General features: G+C 41.6%; 1 protein-coding gene across 1 annotated transcript in view; it reads left to right on the top strand.

The window, feature by feature from the left end:
* The first annotated feature begins 227 nt into the window (after positions 1–227).
* LOC132891471 (E3 ubiquitin-protein ligase SH3RF3-like) overlaps positions 228–22,671 on the top strand; it is a 378,551-nt gene continuing 356,107 nt past the window's right edge. The window contains exon 1 of the mRNA XM_060929049.1: positions 228–551. Coding sequence (XP_060785032.1) covers positions 228–551 — 324 coding nt within the window. The remainder of the gene's footprint in view (positions 552–22,671) is intronic.

Here is a 22,671-nt window from a genome sequence, read left to right as displayed (position 1 = left end):
TCCGCTAGGGGGCGGGGCTACTTCAGGAGAAGCGCTGGAGTTGAATGAAAAAAAAGAAGAAAAGAAAAAAGAAAAAGAATATGAAAAAAGCCCACAGCGCTTCTCGACCAGCTGCGCGAGAGGAGGAGAGCTCGCGCGTCACGGAGGAGCGTCGGTATGTGTTCTCGCGCTGTGTTCGGTGAACGGGATTACGTGTTAATGCTGCACACGCCGTGACTGAACTGAAGATGGACGAATCGTCGCTGTTGGATTTACTGGAGTGCTCGGTGTGCCTGGAGCGGCTGGACGCGAGCGCCAAGGTGTTGCCGTGCCAGCACACGTTCTGCCGCCGCTGCCTCGAGAGCATCGTCAGCTCGCGCCGCGAACTGCGCTGCCCCGAGTGTCGCGTGCTCGTCGACTGCGGCGTCGACGATTTACCGGCCAACATCCTGCTCGTGCGCCTCCTGGACGGCCTGAAGCACCGCGTGCCCGTGCGGCCGTTAGGTACCGCGTCGCCCCCCGGTACCGTGGTCCGGGACTCGCCCAGCGCCACGCGCAGCTCTCCAGTCAAGGTTTGTGCATTACGACGGTTTACCGGAGATCCGCGCCGGACTGCCAATGAACCGGTTTATTGAGCGTGTAATGAGCGCGACTCAGAAGTTGAGGAATACTGACGTTATGTCACTGAGCCGAGCGTATAGCCACTTCCCCACTCGCATACTACCCCTACTAAATAGTGTGGTAGTCATGGTGACGTAAACCTATTACTAATACATAGAACAAAGTATGCGCGTTGGGACGTAGTCATGGTAACCAAATAGCGACGTACTATATTAATAGGAGTAGTATGCTGATTTAGTATGTAACCATGGTGATCTGAAGGCGGTAAAGTATTTCAAATACCGACTTGGTACAGAAGTATGGGATGTAGTCATGGTATCTGAATACTACATACTGTTCATAAAGGTAGTATGCTGACCATGGTGACATAAAGGTGTTAAAGTATTTGTTTTCTCAATACCTCTGTAGTATGGAAGTATGCAGTTTGGAATGTAGTCATGGGAATCAAATGTGATGCTGTACTATTTTCACATGCTACTAATAGGGGTAGGATGCTGATTTATTGTGTAACCATGGTAACGTGAAGGTGTTACTGTATATCAAATACCTACTTAGTACGGAATTAGTATGTGACCTAATCATGGTAACTAAATGGTGCTGTACTATTTTTATGTATTAATACAGCCATGGAAACCTAATGGGGGTGCACTGTTTTTATATACTAATCAGCACTGATTGTGATGGACTGGGGTGTCTCCATGGCAACCGGAGGTCACATATAACTTCTTATACCTTACTACCTGGAGCATGATGCCCAAAGGGTTGTGTACTGTGCTCACATTTTATTACTGTGGTTTAAGTGGCCTGTTTAATGAAAAGGGTGTGTGCTCACACTGAACTGACGATAAGATGTTTTATGATGAATGAACGCTTTGAAATGGTGCAACTCTAGAAGATCCTTGTGGCTGTCGGTAGCTAAATTATGCTAAATGATGCAGTGGTCTTACACTAATACATTTATTTCTGAGGGCTACAGTTGACTTGCTGACTTTAGGACTGCAGTTGTCATGAACAGTTTTGCACTCAGGTTTCCATTAATGAACAGTTTATAACTTCAACAAAGCAGACTTCATGTTAAAACTATAATGATTTTCCTGATTTCACAGTTATACTTTGACTATATAGGACACAGTTATAGAAGCAAGTTATTTATAATCATGCTATCTGTTATCACCCAAATGAGGATGGGTTCCCTTTTGAGTCTGGTTCCTCTCAAGGATTCTTCCTTGTGTCGTCTGACGGAGTTTTTCCTTGCCACCGTCGCCACAGGCTTGCTCATTGGGGATAAATTAGGGATAAAATTAGCTCATGTTTAAAGTCTTTAATTTTCTGTAAAGCTGCTTTGCCACAATGTCTATTGTTAAACATGCTATACAAATAAACTTGACTTGACTTGGTCCAGCCTGCAATGAGCGGACATACCATATACACATCTCCTAGAAACTCTGAGCGTTTACATGACGGGGAAACTGAAGCATTCATATACCCATGATGCTTTGCGCCTTGGGGGGTAACCAGGTGGTATATTTGTTTACTAAGTCAGATAACTTAAGTCATTTATTCAGATTCACATGGGGGGGAAAACAAATTTTCCTGATTTAAAGTTTTATAGAATACCTAAAGAGGCTAAGCATTGAAAAGCTTTTGATTTGCCATCAAAATTTTACACTGACAGACAACACACGACTGAGTTATGCACACTCAGTGGTGGAATAAAGTCTGATGATCCAAGTCACGAAGCCTACAGCCCCTCTGTCTTTGTGTTTAGTCATAAAAAGTGCAAAAACTGAAAAACAAGGGCAAGTCAAAGAACTGAAAAGGACAACTTTATTGAAGGATCAACTCCCAAAACAAAATGCAAACGATGCAGTGTAAGGGTAGTATCTCACTGGGCTGCGACAGCCTGCGACTAGTTGGAGACACAACAATTGCGATAAAATGTGCGAATTAGCGTCAATTTTCACTTGGAATCACACTGAATTGATATTGCAATTGTTGTGTCTCCAACTAGTCGCAGCCCAGTGAGATACCCTCGCACTTCCTGTCTCACGGAAACTGACTTGAGAAGGGTTCGTGATGGCTTTGCGACACCAGCAATGCATTTGCGGCTATTTTGAGAGAAATTTTGTCGCACAAATTTTTTCAACATGTTCAAAATTTCAGCGACAAAGGAGCGACACTTTGCAACTCATGCGAGGAAATTGAGAAGTCCCACGAATGTTTCAAGACACTTTTGAAACACTCTTGTGAATGATGTTCGCAATTTGTCGCAAGCTGTCACAACCCAGTGAGATATTGGCTTAAAGGAATACGCCACCCCCAAGTGAAATTGAGTCAGTCCCTGCAGTCCCTAGAGTTGGATGAGTGAGCCAAAGCGTTTTGTAGCCGACCCAGCCATTGTCCTGATCTGGAAACGTCCCGGTTAGCTTTAGCTTAGCGTAGTCGCTGTAATCCGGCGTGTCCAGATAGCATTGTCGTTGCTAAAGTGAATCAAATAACTCAAGATTTTTTATAATTATTTCTCATGACCTGTACATTCACATCGAGTACACATATCAATGCAAATTAACACGAAGGGATTTACTAGACCAATTTATATCTGGAACTATTTTCGGCCACAGCACAGGCAAAGCACCGCTGCAGGCGCAAAGACACCACGCAGCACCTGAAAACCCTGGTTTCCCTGGTAACACTGGTGTATTGACGGAAGTTGTGGTGCTGCGTGGTGTCTTTGCGCCTGCAGCGGTGCTTTGACTGTGCTGTGGCCGAAAATAGTTCCATATATAAATTGGTCTAGTAAATCCCTTCGTGTTAATTTGCATTGATGTGTACTCGATGTGAATGTACAGGTCATGAGAAATAATTATAAAAAATCTTGAGTTATTTGATTCACTTTTGCAATGACAATGCTAGCTGGACACGCCGGATTACAGCGACTACACTAAGCTAAAGCTAACCGGGACGTTTCCAGATCAGGACAGTGGCTGGGTCGGCTACAAAACGCTTTGGCTCACTCATCCAACTCTAGGGACTGACTCAATTTCACTTGGGGGTGGCGTACTCCTTTAAGTAAGCTTACATGTGCTTCCCCTTTTAGTGTTTACGTAGGCAGATCGAATGTAGTGTTTGACCCTGTAGTCCTAACAGCCTCCTTTAATAGCCCAAAGATTGTCGTAATCTGGTAGCATATGAGCTCTAGGAAAACCAGAGTGAAAGAAGTCAAAATCAACTGAAAGCATATACGCAGAGCCATGGCCTCACTTTCGTTTCGTTTGAGGCCTTGAGACCTCAAGAATGGCACAGGAATGGTTTTAAGCGTTAACAGTAAATCTAATATAGTAATTTTTACGATTAAAGTGACTTATATAGGTAGCGGTCTGAGTGAATGACCTTGACGTCCATAACATCACAACAGGAAGTCTATCGGTCTCATCGCCACTTCCACTATACTAAAACACAGAGCTGACTGCAATTCCCATCCTCCATTTTGAGCTAATTTATCACCATGCCACATAGATGTGTTGCTGGCCAGTACAGCAACATGACAGAAGCTGGATTTACGTTGCATTCATGGCCCAAGAATGTTCAAACTACAAAGATTTGGACCCGTTTTGCGAGAAGTTCATGGGCACATTAGGCGACTATGAAGTGATCTCTCCTCTGCTCTGCACGTTTTACTGAAGACTCGTACAAGACCTCTGATCTGTTGAGGAGCGTTGGCTATAAGCCCATATTGAAAGAGGGTGCAGTACCAACAATTAAAGAAAAAGAAAACTACAAGAAAAGGAAAGTATTTATTTATTTTTTTAAAAGGAAAGTGAGTTCAGTTGCACCAGTCCTCCTGGAGCATGAGCCGAGGGTTGTTGCTAAAACCCAGGACGGGACATATCGCTCGGGCAGTGACCTCCCCGCAGTTGTTGCTAAAACCGGTGACATCCCGTTCTGTCCCGGGTTTTAGTAATTGCCTGAGCCCTGCAGTAATGGTGGAATACACAGTATGAAGAAAAGTGAATGAGTGGAGCAGCCCTTATTTCTAAACTGGATATTGCTGCCATCTTGCCCTTACGTGGAAGAAGTGAATGAATGGAGAACTGAACGAACAAATGAAAGTCAGATTGTTTCAAAACAATTTGCTACAAGCGTGGCCTTCAAGAAGCAAGAACATAGACTGGTAAGCTCCAACTCTCATTTGAATTAAAAAAAACCCCACGTTGTTTACCTACATTTAGATCTAGTTGAGCAAGTCGGTAACACTATTTCTTACTTTCACCATAAATTTTTATTTATATGACTTTGGTCTATAGCTGTAAAAGGCCTCAGCCTTAAAACTGGTTACCACTGTGACGTCACACACTCAGGGCTGGCTGGGTCAGCGGGGCAGCTTGAATGCCAAGTTTACGGTTGATTTTAACTCTCAACCATATTTTTTTATTCCCATTTATGCATACAAGAGTCAAGGATGGAGATACTATCCACTCAGAAATTTATTTAAAAATAAAGGCTCTGCGTATCTCCTTTAAACTTAAAAAAGAAATTTGACAGTTCTGCTGTGTTTACAGTACTTACTTGACTGAGTGAATTCCTTGCTTGTGTTCCCATGCATGAAGCGTTTTGTATTTTCTTACGGCTTTCTCGTCGCAACCAGCACCCCGCAAAAATGATTTCACTGTAGATTCTTCTATGATCAGTGTCAACCTTTGGAAGCTCTTCTGCCAATCTTTTAACTTCTGCAGGTAAGTAATTGTTGAAACACTCATGTTGATAGACGAAGAAGGCTGCTGACTGTCACCCGAAGTAGAGATGTTCAAAGCATTCAATATGATGTTTACAAACGCTTTTTTACCAATTGATTTCTCGAAGTCCACAGAAAAGGCTTTGCAGATTTCTTTAAGCTTTGGTTTAGTTAGTTTTGACACTTCTTTGAAGGGTTTCGGGAAATTTAAATTTGAAAGATTACTGTCAGTGTGCAACGCCATGTTTTAGTTTGTTTAAATTTTGGTTATCCCCCAAGGCGCAGAGCATTATGGGTAATGTGAAAGTTGTCAGTTACAGGGTTTTTGATGATTACAGCTTTGCTGTTTGTGAATTTGTTCAAGACGTAACTTCTGCAACATCAAGGACATCGTCGTGACACTGAAAGCCAAGTAAGAGTCCGTATTATCATCTTATCTACCACCCAGAGGCGACAGGTGTCTTCCGTTGACAACCCTGTGGCTCTCCATCACCATCAGCACCATTGACGCGCAGCCTCAGCTCCAACATGTATGGCATAAACACACAGCGTTTGTCATCTAGGATATTGTCCTGGTGAAGGTGGAGGTGTGAAATCCTCCATGGCTATTAAAAAAAAAAAAGACTCATTAAACTCTTCTTTAACTAGCTCCCTGAGATACTGCCAGGTTTGTTTAGAGGTTCCACGGGTGTGACGAATCTTGAACACTATTGGCCGTTGTGTAAATCAATCAAGCACTTCAACACCACTTCCTGTTTTAAAAGGAAATACAGAATCGTATCACAGCTCTCAAACCATATTCTCCTCATAAGTAAAATAAACAGTCCTTACACTGACCACAGACGTGTAGCTTCTGTTTGATACTGATTTGTATTCAGCTGTAAATGCTGTTATTGTGGATGTAAAGTATGGTTTTGACAACATGTACTAACAACTGGATTCCCAAAGAGCTAACAGAAAGACAGAGAAAACACACAATTTCATATTTTATTTTAACACATAGCACACATGGATTCTCTCAGTATTGTAACAGTTTCAGGAAAGTGCACGGCAGGCTGGTACATGTGTGCTTGCACGGCTAAGCACCCTGTCTTTAAAAAGTTTAAGTTGTGGCATCCATATCTGATTATTTTGTGGAGTTAAGTGCAACAGCACCATGTTTGGGCATTAAAAATGCACACACAGACACAGAATGGTATAAAGAAGCGAGAAGTGGGGCTGATCCCCCCCCCCCCCCCCCCCAGCCCAGACTGTAGATTCATGCAGTCCATCAGTGACACTCGTGTTGGGTGATTACACAGAGGGACATGCTCATTAGATTTGAATATCACAATCAGCCATCACTGGAAACGTGTGCTGTGATCAGGCTTTTAGGCAGGATTTTTTTTTAGGGAGTCTAACTTTTTTGCAGGTGTCACTGTATGTGGCGAGGTGTAGCGGCGCGTTGAGCGCCGCTGGCACGAGTGTTTTAGGGGGTTCCGGGGGTACAACAGATTGGTAATACAATATCAACTTTGGGAACACCAAAACAAAATACACTGCAAACTGCGTATATTTTTAATGAATATTATTATTAAAATGGGTATATTTCTGGGATTTTTTGAGCTGGAGTTGCATATTAAGCATGACAAATTAGCTATAAAGCTTTCTGATCGCAGAATACTACATAAATAAAGCTTGTTGTAGCTGTGTTTGTCTCAGTCAGTAGTACACCTATTGCAATTGCATTACATGTGACAACCAACCCCGAACACAGTGTGACAACCAACCCCGGCTGACCAGTTTTGCTTTCAAAGCCGCTAGCGTCCAAAGATTTAGTATAACCTACTATTTAGTATAGCCTACTAGAAATACTACCCGCCGGCTCGACTACCACACTCTCCACTACGTAGCCTGTAATGTTGGGAAAATCTGCATGAAAATGTGTTATTTACTGTTAAAAGGATTTATTCGGGATAAATAACATGTCAGGTAAGGCCGGTTTTCTATAGACTACATTCCACATTTAGCTGCGGCAATATAGTCTACGGCTATATTGTCTGGATATTTATGCCAGTGTCTCCTAGGCATACATCTTTTCCCCCTCTGCTCTGGGAACGCATATTACAAGTGCTTTGTACACCAAATTTATTTAATAACCCATTTATTTATAACGAGGGCTCTCACAACTTTGAAATTAGTGCAGCCATAGAAACGCGTGTTTCTGTAGCTCTGCGGCGGGTGCCTATATTTTGTACTCTGGGCTCGTGCTGTTGCTATGGTAACCCTGGGCGTCTTCGGGAAAGACAGCTGTCAAAGCGAGACTTCTGAAATTTCCAAAATGGCGGTGTCAACAAAGCTTGTAGATCCTCGGAAAGCTCAGACTCGGCGATTTTTTAACATATTCAGCTAAGTTACCGGACATAACACGGGCGGAAATATTAGGGCGTCTCTCTCTCTCTCTCCCCCCCCCCCCCCCCCCATCTGTCCCTCTGAGTTACATGTTTATCCTGGGATTGAGATGCTGGCCTCTTCTGCCCCTCGGACCTGCTTGATCCATCCTGGTGCCCTGTGTCTGGTCGGAGTTTTATCGCCCCACTCCTGTGAAGGACGGCCCCATGAGGACAGTTGAGGGTTATACCTGTTAAAACTGTTAATATTATAGTCAGGCTGTCTGTTGTTGCCCAAATGAGGATGGGTTCCCTTTTGAGTCTGGTTCCTCTCGAGGTTTCTTCCTCATGTCGTCTGAGGGAGTTTTTCCTTGCCACCGTCGCCACAGGCTTGCTCATTGGGGATAGATTAGGGATAAAATTAGCTCATGTTTTAAGTCGTTCAAATTCTGTAAAGCTGCTTTGCGACAATGTTTATTGTTAAAAGCGCTGTACAAATAAACTTGATTTGATTTGATTTAGGGCGTCGTACTAAAAAGTAGGGCGTCCAATTTCTTGTTTTTTTCAGTACAGGGCGTCGAAAAGACGCCCAGACGCCCCTCTATCTAAAAGCCTGGCTGTGATGTATGTATTATATATCTATGAAAATGGATATATCATATTGTCATAGTGTCATATTACCCAGAACTAGTTTTCTTCTCAGAATGGAGCTGCTTTGCCATTTTTCTGAGGTAAAGATTGATTGATTGATTAATTCTGCCTGCATTCAAATCGGGGAAGACACTATCTCACTTGACAGACAGGTATCAAAGACTGTTAAAAAAAGACCGATTGAACTGATTCTTTTTTCGATGCTGTCTACCCATAAATCTGTGCAGCAGCTCCCTCAATCAATGGAAAAATAAAAAAAGATATCAGAGTGAACTTCACAGGAAAGTGAATATTTATAAAAATGTATGTTTTTCAGGCTTTTTTCACTTAGATTTTTATACAAGTTACCAAGATATAAGATAGTATAATGTTTATAACCTCATGACTGTAACTAAATAAATTTGCTTGATGCGATTTGTCAGGCATCCGTCAGCCAATTAGCTAACGTTAGCTTGTTAGTTTAGGGTGACCAGACATCCCCGTTTTCCAGGGACAGGCCACCAAAAACAGGGACTGTCCCTGTTTTTAACCATGACCAATAGACCCAAGAAGAAAAAAAAAGACATCTACCAGATTTCAGCAGATTCCTCATGTATCGTTTTGTGGATCACTTTAAGATGGGCTCAGGCCGATAGCAGAGGTGTTCTTGAACACCTCTGGCGATAGCCTTTCCAGTATTTTGATTGGTGGAGCTGAGGAGCAACTTTTTTGTGGAGCGCTAGAATCTTTGTGTAAACTAAAGTCATTCATTCAGCTTTGACAGATTACTTCATCTGCTCCTGGAGAGATGAGCCATAGTCTTTTCTTGTAAGCCTAAGTGACCTTGTTCGTCATCTATGTTATTTAGCCTTTAAATGTGTAAGCTACATTTTGCGATGTTGTATATGGCATAACATTGCTTGTCACACTGTACTGAGATGTAGCGGTTGACCTAACAAACCGTAGCCTACTGCGGCCAATGCTAGCAGGAGAAAGCTCAGTGCAGCACCTGTCAGTCAGCTGAAGTTGTTGTGAGATATAACGTTGCTGTAACAGAAATCCAGGTGAGGTAAAATTGTAACAGTTCAACAGCATAAGCTAACTTGCATGCAAATTGGTGTTATCCCACAGAGTAGCTGGCTATGTAAAGCTGTAGGCTTTACCAAAGTGTCAGTAATTTATGTAGCCAGTGCCGTATTAAGCCAATGTGGTGCCCCTGGGCACTATACCTCAAGTGCCCCCCCCCCCCCCCCCCCCCCCACCACCACCCTGCGCGCACGCGTTCAGTAACCTCCTGCACAGTCAGCCAGGCATTTGCACGCGAAGCAATAAACCATGCCAGTTGAAGGGGAGTAGATTAGCCAATCTCTGGACACTGACTGTTTGTTCGGCAGCTGGCATTGAAAGAGATTTGTAAGAAATCTGGTTTTCTTACCATCGTGCCGTGCGGATGCTGCATATTTAGCCGCCCGGTTGCGGTAGGTGGCGGGACCATTAGCAATAGCCAGTTCTTTTTTCAACTCCGTTAGATCTCCCCATAGCGCAGGATCAGTTGAAATAGAGAAGTGTTCTACTGGCGTCGGCTGCGCTGGGTTGACATCCATAACACCCTCGTCTTCCTTCTCGTCATCATGGTGTGAACTGATCTCTACCTGGCTTAAAGTGGCTTCGCACATATCCTCCTCCCCGGGGTCTCCCTCGCTCCCATCTTCCTCAAGGGGATCCTCATCGTTGCCGACCCCTCGGCTAACACTGGCTGTGGTTGTAGCATCTCCCTGGCTAGTGCTAGCAGGGCCATCTCCCTCACTAGCATCGCTGATTTCACTAGCTTCAGCTTCAGCGCTGGTAGTGACAGCAGTTGTCGATGTTTTTATAAAAAAATGATCTAACACTGGAACATTTTTAATTGCAGCTACACGCCTGGAGTCTTTCTCTTTTTTTAATTTTCTCTTCGCACAACCACTCAATTGATGTCTGTCCATTTTTCATTTCTACCGCGGTTTTTAAAAAATTGATACATTTCATCGTAGGTGGACTGGCTCAACTGACAGGTTGAGGAAAGGGGGGTTAATGGTCACATAGGCCACTCTTGCTCAGAATTATGATTATTGTTGTTGTTCTTATGAAATTAGTGTTCATAATGAATTATATATGACTATTTAACAATGTCAAGTGTAACCATTTTAAGTGTACAAACATTCACGAAAAATATTTTTAAAGTTTCTGTCATGTGGTGCCCCCCCACTGGCTGTGAGTGGTTAGTGCCCCTGGGCACTGTGCTGCAGGCCCATATAGTTAATCCGGCCTTGTGTGTAGCGGACTACACATTTTGATTAAGGCTACTCATTTTGGCTAGGTCGTCAATTCAACTATGGCTACAATTTAGGCTGTGAGAGATCAAGAATCCTTTGTATCCTCAATGGATTTAAAAAGGATACCAGGGAGGTTATAAGGATCTGATGATTGCAATCTTACATTTTTTAGAATATAGATCAATTCCGTCAGTGGGATGTATATCAGACCCTCCAGGATTTCGCGATGTTGCGATTTGCAACTTCAACGCAAATTCAACCAATCCCCGTGAATTCAGGGTGGTGTTGCAATTATATCCAATCACCGCAACTTTCCTGCAAATTTGACCAATCGTTGGCGTCGTCTTGAGGTGACGTCGACAAACTACCTTCCGCCTTACTTCCGTGTATACGTTCAAGAGAAGCAGCATGTGCGCAGTGTTGCCAGATTGGGCAGTTTTAAGTGCTTTTTGGCGGGTTTTGAACATATTTTGGGCTGGAAAACGTCAGCAGTATCTGGCAACACTGCATGTGCGAGTCAGTGTTTATGTAGGTTTAAACTCTGTTATGTTTACAGTGAAGGACTATGTGCATTTTACATTATTTTTTTACTTAATACAAGAAATTAATGGATGCCAACATTTTTGCTAAAATGGTATTTTATTTTCCATTGTTTAGGCAGCTTCAGCATCATACTGTAAGATTCTGTTCAAATTGTTTTTTTTCTTCTATGAAGCCTGAGCCATTTATTTTATTAGTTTATAATTATTGTTTAATTTAGTCTTCAGGAGAGACTGCCTGCACATAGTACTAGTATTAATAGTTTTTTTTTCTTACATAAAAGCTGAGGCATTTATTTTAAGGTAACTTCATGTTGTGCTGTGAGGTTCAATGCACTTTAACTTTTGAACCAACAGGTGCATTTGGATAAGTAAAGCCTATTTTTCTGCATTTTTGTAGTCCTCATAATCTTTTATATTGGTAAAGTTGTTTATAGGACCATTTCTCAGTGTCTTTGTTTTTTTTTTAATCAATAGTTTTTCAGTAATAACTTAATATTTAACATATCACTAATTTTAATCACAAAAAGAGAAAATCGCAACAATTTCTCGCAACTTTCACTTCCTCCCGCAATGTAATTGCAACAAAAACCTAAAAAACCCCACAACTTTCATCGCAATTTTTTGGAAACCCCCCGGCAACATCAGAAATTTTAGCCCGCAACAATCACAAAAAAGGCCCATGAAATCCTGGGGGGAATGGTATATTCAGATGGTATAGGCTACATTTGGTGTTCTTCATGGTACTGTTTTAGCAGTAGTTTTTCCTGCCAGTGGGTTAAAATTCTATTTTTTGTGATGTAACAATTCACCATAATATTAGAAACGTTTGTCAGTGATGGCTATGATGTCTGGCATCACATCCTCGAATATTCATTAAGTTCTTACCTGAAAGCTGTGTAATTCATTAAATGTATCCCTTGCTTATTCCAAAAAAAAAAAAAATCACTGTGCCTGAAAAATTTATATTCTAATCAATGTTTTGAGATAAATTTGAAGAAACAAAATTCAGGCAAGCAAAAGGAACAAGTATTTTATCTAACGGTGTACTATTTATTGTTAAAGACTGGACAGGGAGGAGAAGAGAGTGAGAAATTAAAGGAGTAAAAAGAGTGAAGGGACGAAAGAGAAAGAAGACTAGTAGCATATATAGTAATTAATTTATATTTCCTTTCATGGGTCTAAAACATCTATTTCAGCTAGCCTACAATTTAAGAGTCTATAAATCTAAGCTATATACCCATACCAGAGATTTTCACATTGCCTTTAATTAATGGTAACCTGAAGCAGTTATAGAATAGGCCGACAGTGCACTCAGTGAGGAAAATTCCACTTTTTATGCAATGCATGATTAAGTACATGAAAACCAGAGATGTCCCCCCTTTTTATTACAAAGATGAAAACATTAGATGTTTTAATGTAGGGTGACCAGACGTCCCGGTTTTACCGGGACAGTCCCGATTTGGGGTTGTGTGTCCCGAGTCCCGACAAAAGTCTGTCGGGACACGGATATGTCCCGGTTTTCGCCACTCGCGACGTTTGCGACTGAGCAGCGTGGGAATCATTAGCGGAGAAATGTCTGCATTTACTATTTTGATGAATGGACAGGAATCGCAAACTTTCCTGGTTACTGTCCCCTGGCCCTGTGGCATGGGTGTTTATTTAGCCACATTATTCCAGACAACAGAACGGGTTGCCATGCAACAATAAAATAAACATTAACTGGCGGGAATGTTCTTTGTCTAGCAGCTAGCAGCAGTAATGCCGCAGCAATTATGCCGAAAAGAAAATGTACCTTTTCCAAAGATTTACAGGGCACCTACCCCTTCCTCCGAGAGGTGCAGAACAATGCGCACGAAGCCTGCTGCATACACTGTAAGTGCTTTGTTCTTGTACTGAGTTGGGTAGCCTATGCTGCAAATGCTGTGCGCTCCTGTGGGGGCTTTCCTCGGGCTGTCGCCCCTCTCCTCCTTTAGTGCTGAGAGGCCCTTCATATAATCTTTTTTTTTTTTTTTATTCACCTTGTTATCCCGAGATAACGACATAATTAATTCAGGATCTCGAGAAAACAACACAACTAATTCGAGATCTCGAGAAAACAAAACCGTTATTCCGAGATCTCGAGAAAACAAAACAATGATCTCAGCTGGATCACTGTATCTCCGTCGGTAGAGACGAAGCCAGGCCAGTCTTCTGCGGAGGTGCCGCGGACTAATTTTGAAATTATCCCTTATTAAAAGACTTAATGCAATCTCTCCCTGTGTCAACCCCTGATCAAAATATTGCCTTATTAGGTGATCGATTATTCCAGACATTCTAATGACCAAAGTTGCGTCTATACAGAATGAGAAATGGCCCCAAAGTCAGCATATCACAAGTCTCTTGGCGCACCTGAATACGGATAACAAGGTGAATAAAAAAAGATTATATGAAGGGCCTCTCTCGGCTTCCGTACCTGAATGAACCATTTCTCAGCTGTTTACTCGAGATCATGAAATAATTGTTTTGTTTTCTCGAGATCACGGAATAACGGTTTTGTTTTCTCGAGATCTCGAATTAATTATGTCGTTATCTCGGGATAACAAGGTGAATAAAAAAAGTATTATATGAAGGGCCTCTCGCGGCTTCCGTAGTATATACTCTCAAATCACTTGTCTCTTTTTTGTTTCTGTTTAACATACCATTCTGACAGTTTGGCCATATTGAACAGCTTGTTGCACCTTCCATTAAAGTGTTCACTTTTGTACACATCATCTTGCTTTATTCATTCAGTTGTGGGGAATGGTTAGTAAGGTTGATTCTGACCTAGGCTATGTTGAGGTCACATATCTACTTTTTAAGTTCATGCTATAGTGCATACAATTTTAGAGATATAGCCTACATGTGCATATGCATTCTTCTTGGTGTTCTCACAAACAGGTGAAATAAATCAGTTTAAATTTGGCCTATGGACATAGCCTGGCGGGCGGCACGGTGGCGTAGTGGTTAGCGCTGTCGCCTCACAGCAAGAAGGTCCTGGGTTCGAGCCCTGGGGCCAGCGAGGGCCTTTCTGTGTGGAGTTTGAATGTTCTCCCCGTGTCTGCGTGGGTTTCCTCCGGGTGCTCCGGTTTCCCCCACAGTCCAAAGACATGCAGGTTAGGTTAACTGGTGACTCTAAATTGACCGTAGGTGTGAATGTGAGTGTGAATGGTTGTCTGTGTCTATGTGTCAGCCCTGTGATGACCTGGCGACTTGTCCAGGGTGTACCCCGCCTTTCGCCCGTAGTCAGCTGGGATAGGCTCCAGCTTGCCTGCGACCCTGTAGAAGGATAAAGCGGCTAGAGATAATGAGATGAGATGAGACATAGCCTGGCCTATTCTCAGCCATTACAAAATCTGTTGTCTGACCATAATTTAACTGATCTGTATACCACTATGCTACTAGATAACAAAATGCCTGTTTGTTTTATTTCATGTGAGATGTTGATAAATGTGAGCTTCAACAAAATAAGAGCACCTCTCTGAGTGTCACGTTTATGTAAAAAAAAGGTGTGCGAGCACGAGCATGGTTGCGCGCAAAAGTGTCCCGGTTTCAGACTAGGGAAATCTGGTCACCCTATTTTAATGGTATTTTTACCGCTGAACCAAAAATGTCCCTGGTGTGCTGACATTACACGCTACTGTAAACACGATCCTAAAAGGTTGTTCACAACGAACTTACTTAGAAGATGCCTTCAGTCGAAGTCCTGCTTTGTGAGACAGCTGACTGCTATGGCAGCAAGGCAACAAGGCAGTGACCATTCTTTCAAACGCAGTCTCCGAGTGAAAACTGAGCCCTGAAAGCCCTACACGAACATTCAAATGTGTCATGTGACATATTTGAGTTGGTCATTTGTGGTAAAGTGACCATTTATTTATTTATTGGTGATGGACCGACAATATGTTATGCTAGCATGGTTAGCTTTATTGTGAATGCTAAACATATCTAATCATAAAGTTTTGCTAATACTAATAATTATGAATGTTAGCATGCAAGCACCAGACATTTGGCTAACTTAAACTGCTAATCAAAAACATGACCAATTACTTAATATTGGGATTTCCTCAAGAGATTGAGTTAAACTGTGTGTGTGGTAACCGAGAGCTAGCTAGCCAGTGCTGTTTGCTAAGTGTTGGTGCTAAAACTTTTAATTCTTAAATTAAATTAATTCACAATTATTCAGACAGTGTAGGAACAAAATCATTTTAAATAAGTTTTAAAACAGTTTTATTTACGCTGTATAAGAATTGCTTTGTTGTGTTAGGCTTTTACTTTTCTACTAAAATAAACACAGTTATAAGTAAAATAAATCAATAAATATGCTCCCAAAAAGTTAAATATGCTTGGGATTTAGGTGGCACGGTGGTTAGCGCTGTCGCCTCACAGCAAGAAGGTCCAGGTTCGAGCCCCGTGGCCAGCGAGGGCCTTTCTGTGCGGAGTTTGCATGTTCTTCCCGTGTCTGCGTGGGTTTCCTCCGGGTGCTCCGGTTTCCCCCACAGTCCAAAGACACGCGGTTAGGTTAACTGGTGACTCTAAATTGACCGTAGGTGTGAATGTGAGTGTGAATGGTTGTCTGTGTCTATGTGTCAGCCCTGTGATGACCTGGCGACTTGTCCAGGGTGTACCCCGCCTTTCGCCCGTAGTCAGCTGGGATAGGCTCCAGCTTGCCTGCGAGCCTGTAGAACAGGATAAAGCGGCTAGAGATAATGAGATGAGTTGAGTTGCTTGGGATTTAATGCAGCAGATTCATTGTAACTGATTTGTGTTATTATTTTTGAGCAGTAGTAGCTTTTAGATCAGAGACTGTCTCATCAGATCAGGTTGCATTAACTGAGCAACCAGAAACTGTGATTAAAATACAGCTGATGCACTAACACTAAACAGTGTGTATGTACAGTGGTGTGTACTGCAGTTTGCGAATAAGCCACTGAGAGTGTGTGTGTGTGTTTGTTCTGCTGATGCTCTTTTGAAGACGTCAAAAGAACTTCATCATGCCTGAACTCGCCATTTAAACACCCCCATACCCTCCTAATAGCTTCTCAGGATGGTTGTCTACGTGTGTGCGTATATGTCACACACACACACACACACACACACACACACACACACACACACACAAAAATTGATTAAAGGTAGCACTCATCAAGAAGGTCAAGCAGTGGAGGAGGAATTGCTGATGCTGGCATTTTTTTTTTTATATCGCCCAGAGAGTGTATTGAAGGTGCTTACAAGAGACACACACACGCGCAATGTGTTTTACTATCCATGTGAGGACCTTCCATTGATGTAATGATTACTGTAGCTCATTAAATCTTAGCCTAACCTTAACCTCAGTAACCAAAAGGAAACATTTCAGCTCTTAGTTGTTGTTTTTTTTAGATAAAAGCTTCAGTTTTTGTATTAAAAAAAACAAACAAACAAACAAACAAAACCTTCGTTTTCCATGTGGGGAGAAGCCAAATGTCCCCACAAAGTCAAATCTGTCAGATATTCCTATCCTTTTGGGGACATTTTGTTCCTCCCCATGAAATAAAGACAATTATTAACATGCGGTCATGACCATCATTATCAATCTTATTTATACTTTTTTATTTCATTTTTATACTGTCATGGCACAATAGTGACCCTTTAAGTCTTTATATTGCGTCTCACGGCACACCATCACACCAATAATGGTGTAGTAATGTTTCACTCCAACTTCCTTCCAGTTTTCTTCTGTGTTTCAGAGAGCAGCTGTGTGTCAACGTCTGTTTGATCTCATTCCTCTAATCTGATATCTCTAACACGTGCTCTCTCTCTCACACACACACACACACACACACACACACACACACACACACAAAATATGAGTTAGCTAGCTGATGTGCTAAAATGAGTGTGGCTTCTTTGGGATCTGTGTCCACTGTGGCAGAGCAAAAATAAACAGAACATTTCGCCATAATGGGTCCAGAATGGCACTTACTCCATATTCATTTGCTGTTTATAGAACTGTTGTATAAAAGCAATATCACACTCGAGGTCATGCTGTTGTACTGAATATCAGTACGGCTGTGATTAGATACAGTACTCATGTCTACGACTGAATCGCAGCTGTGCTGATATTCAGTAGAATAGCACTCCCTTGAGTGTGATATTGCTTAAATCTAGTTCGGACACACACTTCAGAATATGTTATGAGGGTGCCCAAGTAGGCAGCATTTCAGAGCCATGAGAGAACTCAAATGTGTCCTTCTAAAAGAATGCACTCGCATAATTCTTTTCAGCAAAGGAGAGAGAATGTGAAAGAGTGAGAAATTTGGCAGACAGAACGGTTGCTGTGACCAAGTTAACTGTCAAGTCAAGTTTATTTGTATAGCGTTTTTAACAGTAAACATTGTCGCAAAGCAGCTTTACAGAATTTGAACGACTTAAAATATGAGCTAATTTTATCCCTAATCTATTCCCAACGAGCATGCCTGTGGCGACGGTGGCAAGGAAAAACTCCATCAGACGACACGAGGAAGAAACCTTGAGAGGAACCAGACTCAAAAGGGAACCCATCCCCATCCGGGCAACAACAGACAACATGACTATAACATTAACAGTCCTATCAGAGTCAGCATGCTATAAACCCCCCACCGACGGAAACCCGAGCGCAAAACCGTTCACGACAACCGCAGTCCCAAAGTCAGCAAGTCAACTGCAGTCCCCAGCCACAAAAGCACCACTGCAAGAGTCCAGAGCATCCTCCAGGCATGACCCCCAACTATCCACATGGGGCTGGCCTCCACAGGAGCGATGCGATAAGACTCCAACCAGACACAGGGCACCAGGATGGATCAGGCAGGTCCGAGGAGCAGAAGAGGTCAGCATCTTGATCCCAGGACTGACATGTAGCTCAGAGGCACAGATTTGGGGGGGGAGAGAAGAGAGAGAAAACACAGGTTGTTAGGCATGCCCAATGTCACCTGAATAAGTAGGAACAGTATACATATTGCACCGAGTACAAGCAGGGACTCCGGCAACTAACTATGACAGCATAACTAAAAGGGGAGAGCCAGAAGGTAACGCAGGCATGAGGGAGCCCCAGGACATAAAGCAGCCAGCCACCACACAGTCAACAAACTCGAGTGAGCAAGCGAGTGGGGACTGACAGCATCCATACATCCCAGTTTACCAAAACACACTATGTCTGAGGACCCTCTAGATCTACACCTTTACCTCATAAACACCATTAACAAAAGGCTTGACTAAACGGATATGTTTTCAGCCTAGACTTAAACACTGAGACTGTGTCTGATTCCCGGACACTACTTGGAAGGCTGTTCCATAACTGTGGGGCTTTGTAAGAAAAGGCTCTGCCCCCTGATGTAGCCTTCACTATACGAGGTACCAGCAGATAGCCTGCACCTTTTGATCTAAGTAGGCGTGGCGGGTCATAGAGGAGCAGAAGTTCACTCAGGTACTGTGGTGCGAGACCATTTAGTGCTTTAAAGGTCAATAATAATACTTTTATAATCAATACGAAATTTGATTGGGAGCCAATGCAGTGTGGATAAGACGGGGGTGATGTGGTCATATTTTCTAGTTCTAGTAAGAACTCTTGCTGCTGCATTTTGAACTAACTGGAGCTTGTTTATGCACTTATTGGAGCATCCAGACAGTAAGGCATTACAATAATCCAACTTGGAGGTAACGAAAGCATGAACTAGTTTTTCCGCGTCATGTAGTGACATTAAATTTCTTATCTTAGCAATATTTCTGAGATGAAAGAAAGCTATCTGGGTAATGTTATTAATGTGAGTTTCAAATGAAAGACTGGGGTCACTCCGAGGTCTTTTACTGCTGCACATGAAAAAACAGAAAGGCCATCCAGAATTACTGTATAATCAGAAAACTAACACTACGTTCAGACTGCAACCTGAAATGACCCATATCCGATTTGTTGTGAAATCCGATTTTTTTTGTTAGGCCGTTCACATTACCAATTATGAGACTTGTATGCGATCTCCAATATGAACAGAAAATGACCCAAAAGTGTCCCGCATGCGCAAATTGACACGTAATAAGCACATCTACGTAATACGTAAACAAAAAAAAAGCGCACTCTTCAAGTTTCCACCAAAGAGGCGGGATTAGCGAACGCAGAATAGTGACGTTTGTCTCTTGTTGATGACGTGTAGGTCGCATGAATGCGACCTGTCCGGTCAGACTGCAGTCGCATGTGAAAATAACGGATGTGCATCGGAATTAGGACCACATATCCAAGCGGCCTGGGTCGCATGTGAAAAAAATCAGATCTGTGTCGTTCAGATTGTCAATAACAAATCGGATACAGGTCGCATATGGGCAAAAAAATCGGATATGGGTCGTTTCAGGGTGCAGTCTGAACGTAGTCTTACTTCTAGCTGCATATGGTCCTAATACAAGTACTTCAGTCTTGTCAGAGTTAAGCAGAAGGAAATTAATAAGCATCCAGTGTCTAATGTCCTTTACACATTCCTCAATTCTCTTAAGCTGGTGTCTCTCATCAGGTTTTGCAGAAACATACAATTGTGTGTCATCAGCATAACAGTGGAAACTAATACAATGTTTACGAATTATATCACCCAGAGGTAACATATATAAAGAAAAAAGCAGTGGACCCAAGACAGAACCTTGTGGAACACCAAACTTTACCTCAGTACGTCTAGAAATATCACCATTTATATCAACATACTGATAGCGATCAGTTAAATAAGAGCTGAGCCAGGAGAGGGCCGTTCCCTTAACTCCCACAACATTTTCTAGTTTATCCAGAAGAATGGAATGATCAATGGCATCAAATGCTGCACTAAGGTCAAAAGCAACACAAGCAGCGAGACACAGCCCTGATCAGACGCCAACAGTAGGTCGTTTACTACTTTAACCAAAGCTGTCTCTGTGCTATGATTCAGTCTAAATCCTGACTGATACATTTCATGGATGTTATTCCTATGTAAACATGAGCATAACTGCTGTGCCACAGCTTTTTCAAGGATCTTGGAGATAAAGGGGAGGTTTGATATTGGCCAATAATTGGACAGCTGACCGGGATCAAGGTCAGGTTTTTTAATCAGGGGTTTCATAACTGCTAGTTTAAAGGATTTGGGTACATAGCCAATCGTAAGAGAAGAATTTATTATTTTTAGAAGCGGTTCAATTACTTCAGGTATTATCTGTTTGAATAGGTAAGGGATCTAGTACGCAAGTTGAGGCTTTTGATGCCGAGATTAATGAAAGTAATTCAGTTTCTTTTAGGGGACTAAAACATTTTAACTGACGAACTGATACAGTTATATTGTTAACTGCAGGGTCACTTACATTGTCTGACCTTAAATTAGTAGTTTGAATTTTTTGTCGGATATTCTCAATTTTGTCATTAAAAAAATTCGTGAAATCGTTGCTACTACATACTACAGGTATGCATGTGTCTATAGTGGACTTATTCCTGGTTAATTTTGCTACAGTATTAAATAGGAATCTAGGATTATTATAACTGTCTGTCTCTTCATATTTAACTGACATGTCTATGTTCATGCTAGAAATGCTTTTACACTCGGTGTCTTTTTTTTATTTTTGATTAACAGGGCTATAACGACAAAAACAGCATGTGTCTATCATCTTCATGGAAGAAAAGTCATGTCCAAGCTGAAAACATGTTCATATGTTTACAAATGAATTTTAAGACATATATTTTAAAGCAATATTTGACAATTATTCACCGAAGTGTATTCACTGTAAAGTGAATATCAATGAATAATATCCGAGACGAAGTTGAGGTTATTATTCACCGATATTCACTAAGCCTGAGGTTGATAACTTATTTAGTATAAATACACAGGTGAGTATTTAAAAAAAAAATATTAAAAATCATTTATTTCAAACTTCAAAAGCAGCATGCAGATATAATAATGGCGTGACACAGGCTTGTGTCACTTATTTACGCAGAGTCACATCAAATACATTGTTTTGAAATGGATAAAAGAAATCCAAATTCCACCTTCCCTTTGAATAGTTTTAGACCAAACTTTGTAGCTTTTTTTAGTGCTTTTAGGAACAGTATTTTCTTTCATCATTTGTACGTCTTCCTCATGGTGACAAAGCGATTGGCCGCCATTTTGCTGAGTCACTTGAGGTGATTTTCGAGAAATAGTCCAAAACACTCGACCAATCAGTGCCCGTGAGTATAGAAAATCACCTGCGTATTTATACCAATGTTGTACTATTGTTATATGATACAATGCCAGGAAGGTACTGTTATACATTTTTGGTTTTTGAACGGCTAATAAAAAACGGTAGCGGTTTTCATTCTCATGCTAACTTGAGCTGCCAGTCAGTGTATACAGTATAACTTACTAACTCCTTTTAGCTGTGTTTGTTTATAAGCTGGGAATATGGTAAGAACTGAACTTTCAAATGTTTTGCAATTTAAAATTTTTTTTCCTTAAGTCATGTAGAAATCCTGAAGATGGTGTAAAAGTGATTAGGAATAAAAGACTACAATACTCAAACTGCAGAGTGCTAGAAATCAGCAGCAGCAGCAGAGAGAGAGAGAGAGAGAGATGTTTAGATGTTCATTCATTCATTCATTCATTCATTCACTCATTCATTGTCAGTAATCCTGGTCAGGGTTGCAGTGATGATTTTGATTTGTCTGTCAAATCAAACTGCATCAGACATGTCTATCACTTTGTCGCATCTTGTTCATTTGCCCAACTCCGTGGTTAAAAATCCTTTTTGATATATTGAGATTTTTTTTCAGGCTTTTCCATTCAGGTACCACTTATTTTTATTCACATCTTGAAAGGGGCTGGATGGACAAGACATTAAAATATGTTAAAAATAAGTGCTAAAGTGTTAGGCATCTATCCTGTCAGGTAGCTAATTGTTTGTTTTTGGAGTGTTAACGAGAAGGTGAGACTGTGAGAAACGGAAGAAAACTGAAGTGTACTAGATGTTGCCTATTTTTACAGTAAGGACACACTTCCTAGAGCAGCAGGGAAACAACAGCGCTTAGGGTCATAAAATATGACAGAGGGGAAGTTAATATGTTTTAGCACCAGAGAAGCGAGAAATGAAATATCACTTCCACCTTCTTTCGCCCTTGAGGCGTAATCACACCGTTTTGAGTTATGATACAGCCAAAACCACATCAGCCTTCGTCTTTCACTACTTAGCAATGTTCCATGCCATTGGCCCAAGTGTCTCTTTAGATTTAATACCAGTACGACTGTAACAGTGGTTTTAAAATGCACAGTAAATCTTCTCCTCAGCTCAGTGATGATCAATATAAACAGAGGTTTGCTCTGTTATTTATGCCTTCTCTATCTCTTCATCATACCAGCCTTTTTGTGTCTGTATCTTTTGTTCTTTCACTCCTTCTTTTCTCTCTCTCTTTGTCCATCTCTGACTTGGCGTCTCTTTTCAGTCATCTTTATCAAATTTCTGCCATGACTCGGATCACACACTAA

Source organism: Neoarius graeffei, chromosome 9 (assembly GCF_027579695.1).
Source record: "Neoarius graeffei isolate fNeoGra1 chromosome 9, fNeoGra1.pri, whole genome shotgun sequence".
NCBI classification, from domain to species: Eukaryota; Metazoa; Chordata; class Actinopteri; order Siluriformes; family Ariidae; genus Neoarius; species Neoarius graeffei.
The sequence above is the reverse complement of the archived record's forward strand: the minus strand, read 5'-3'. Positions and strand labels throughout refer to the sequence as shown.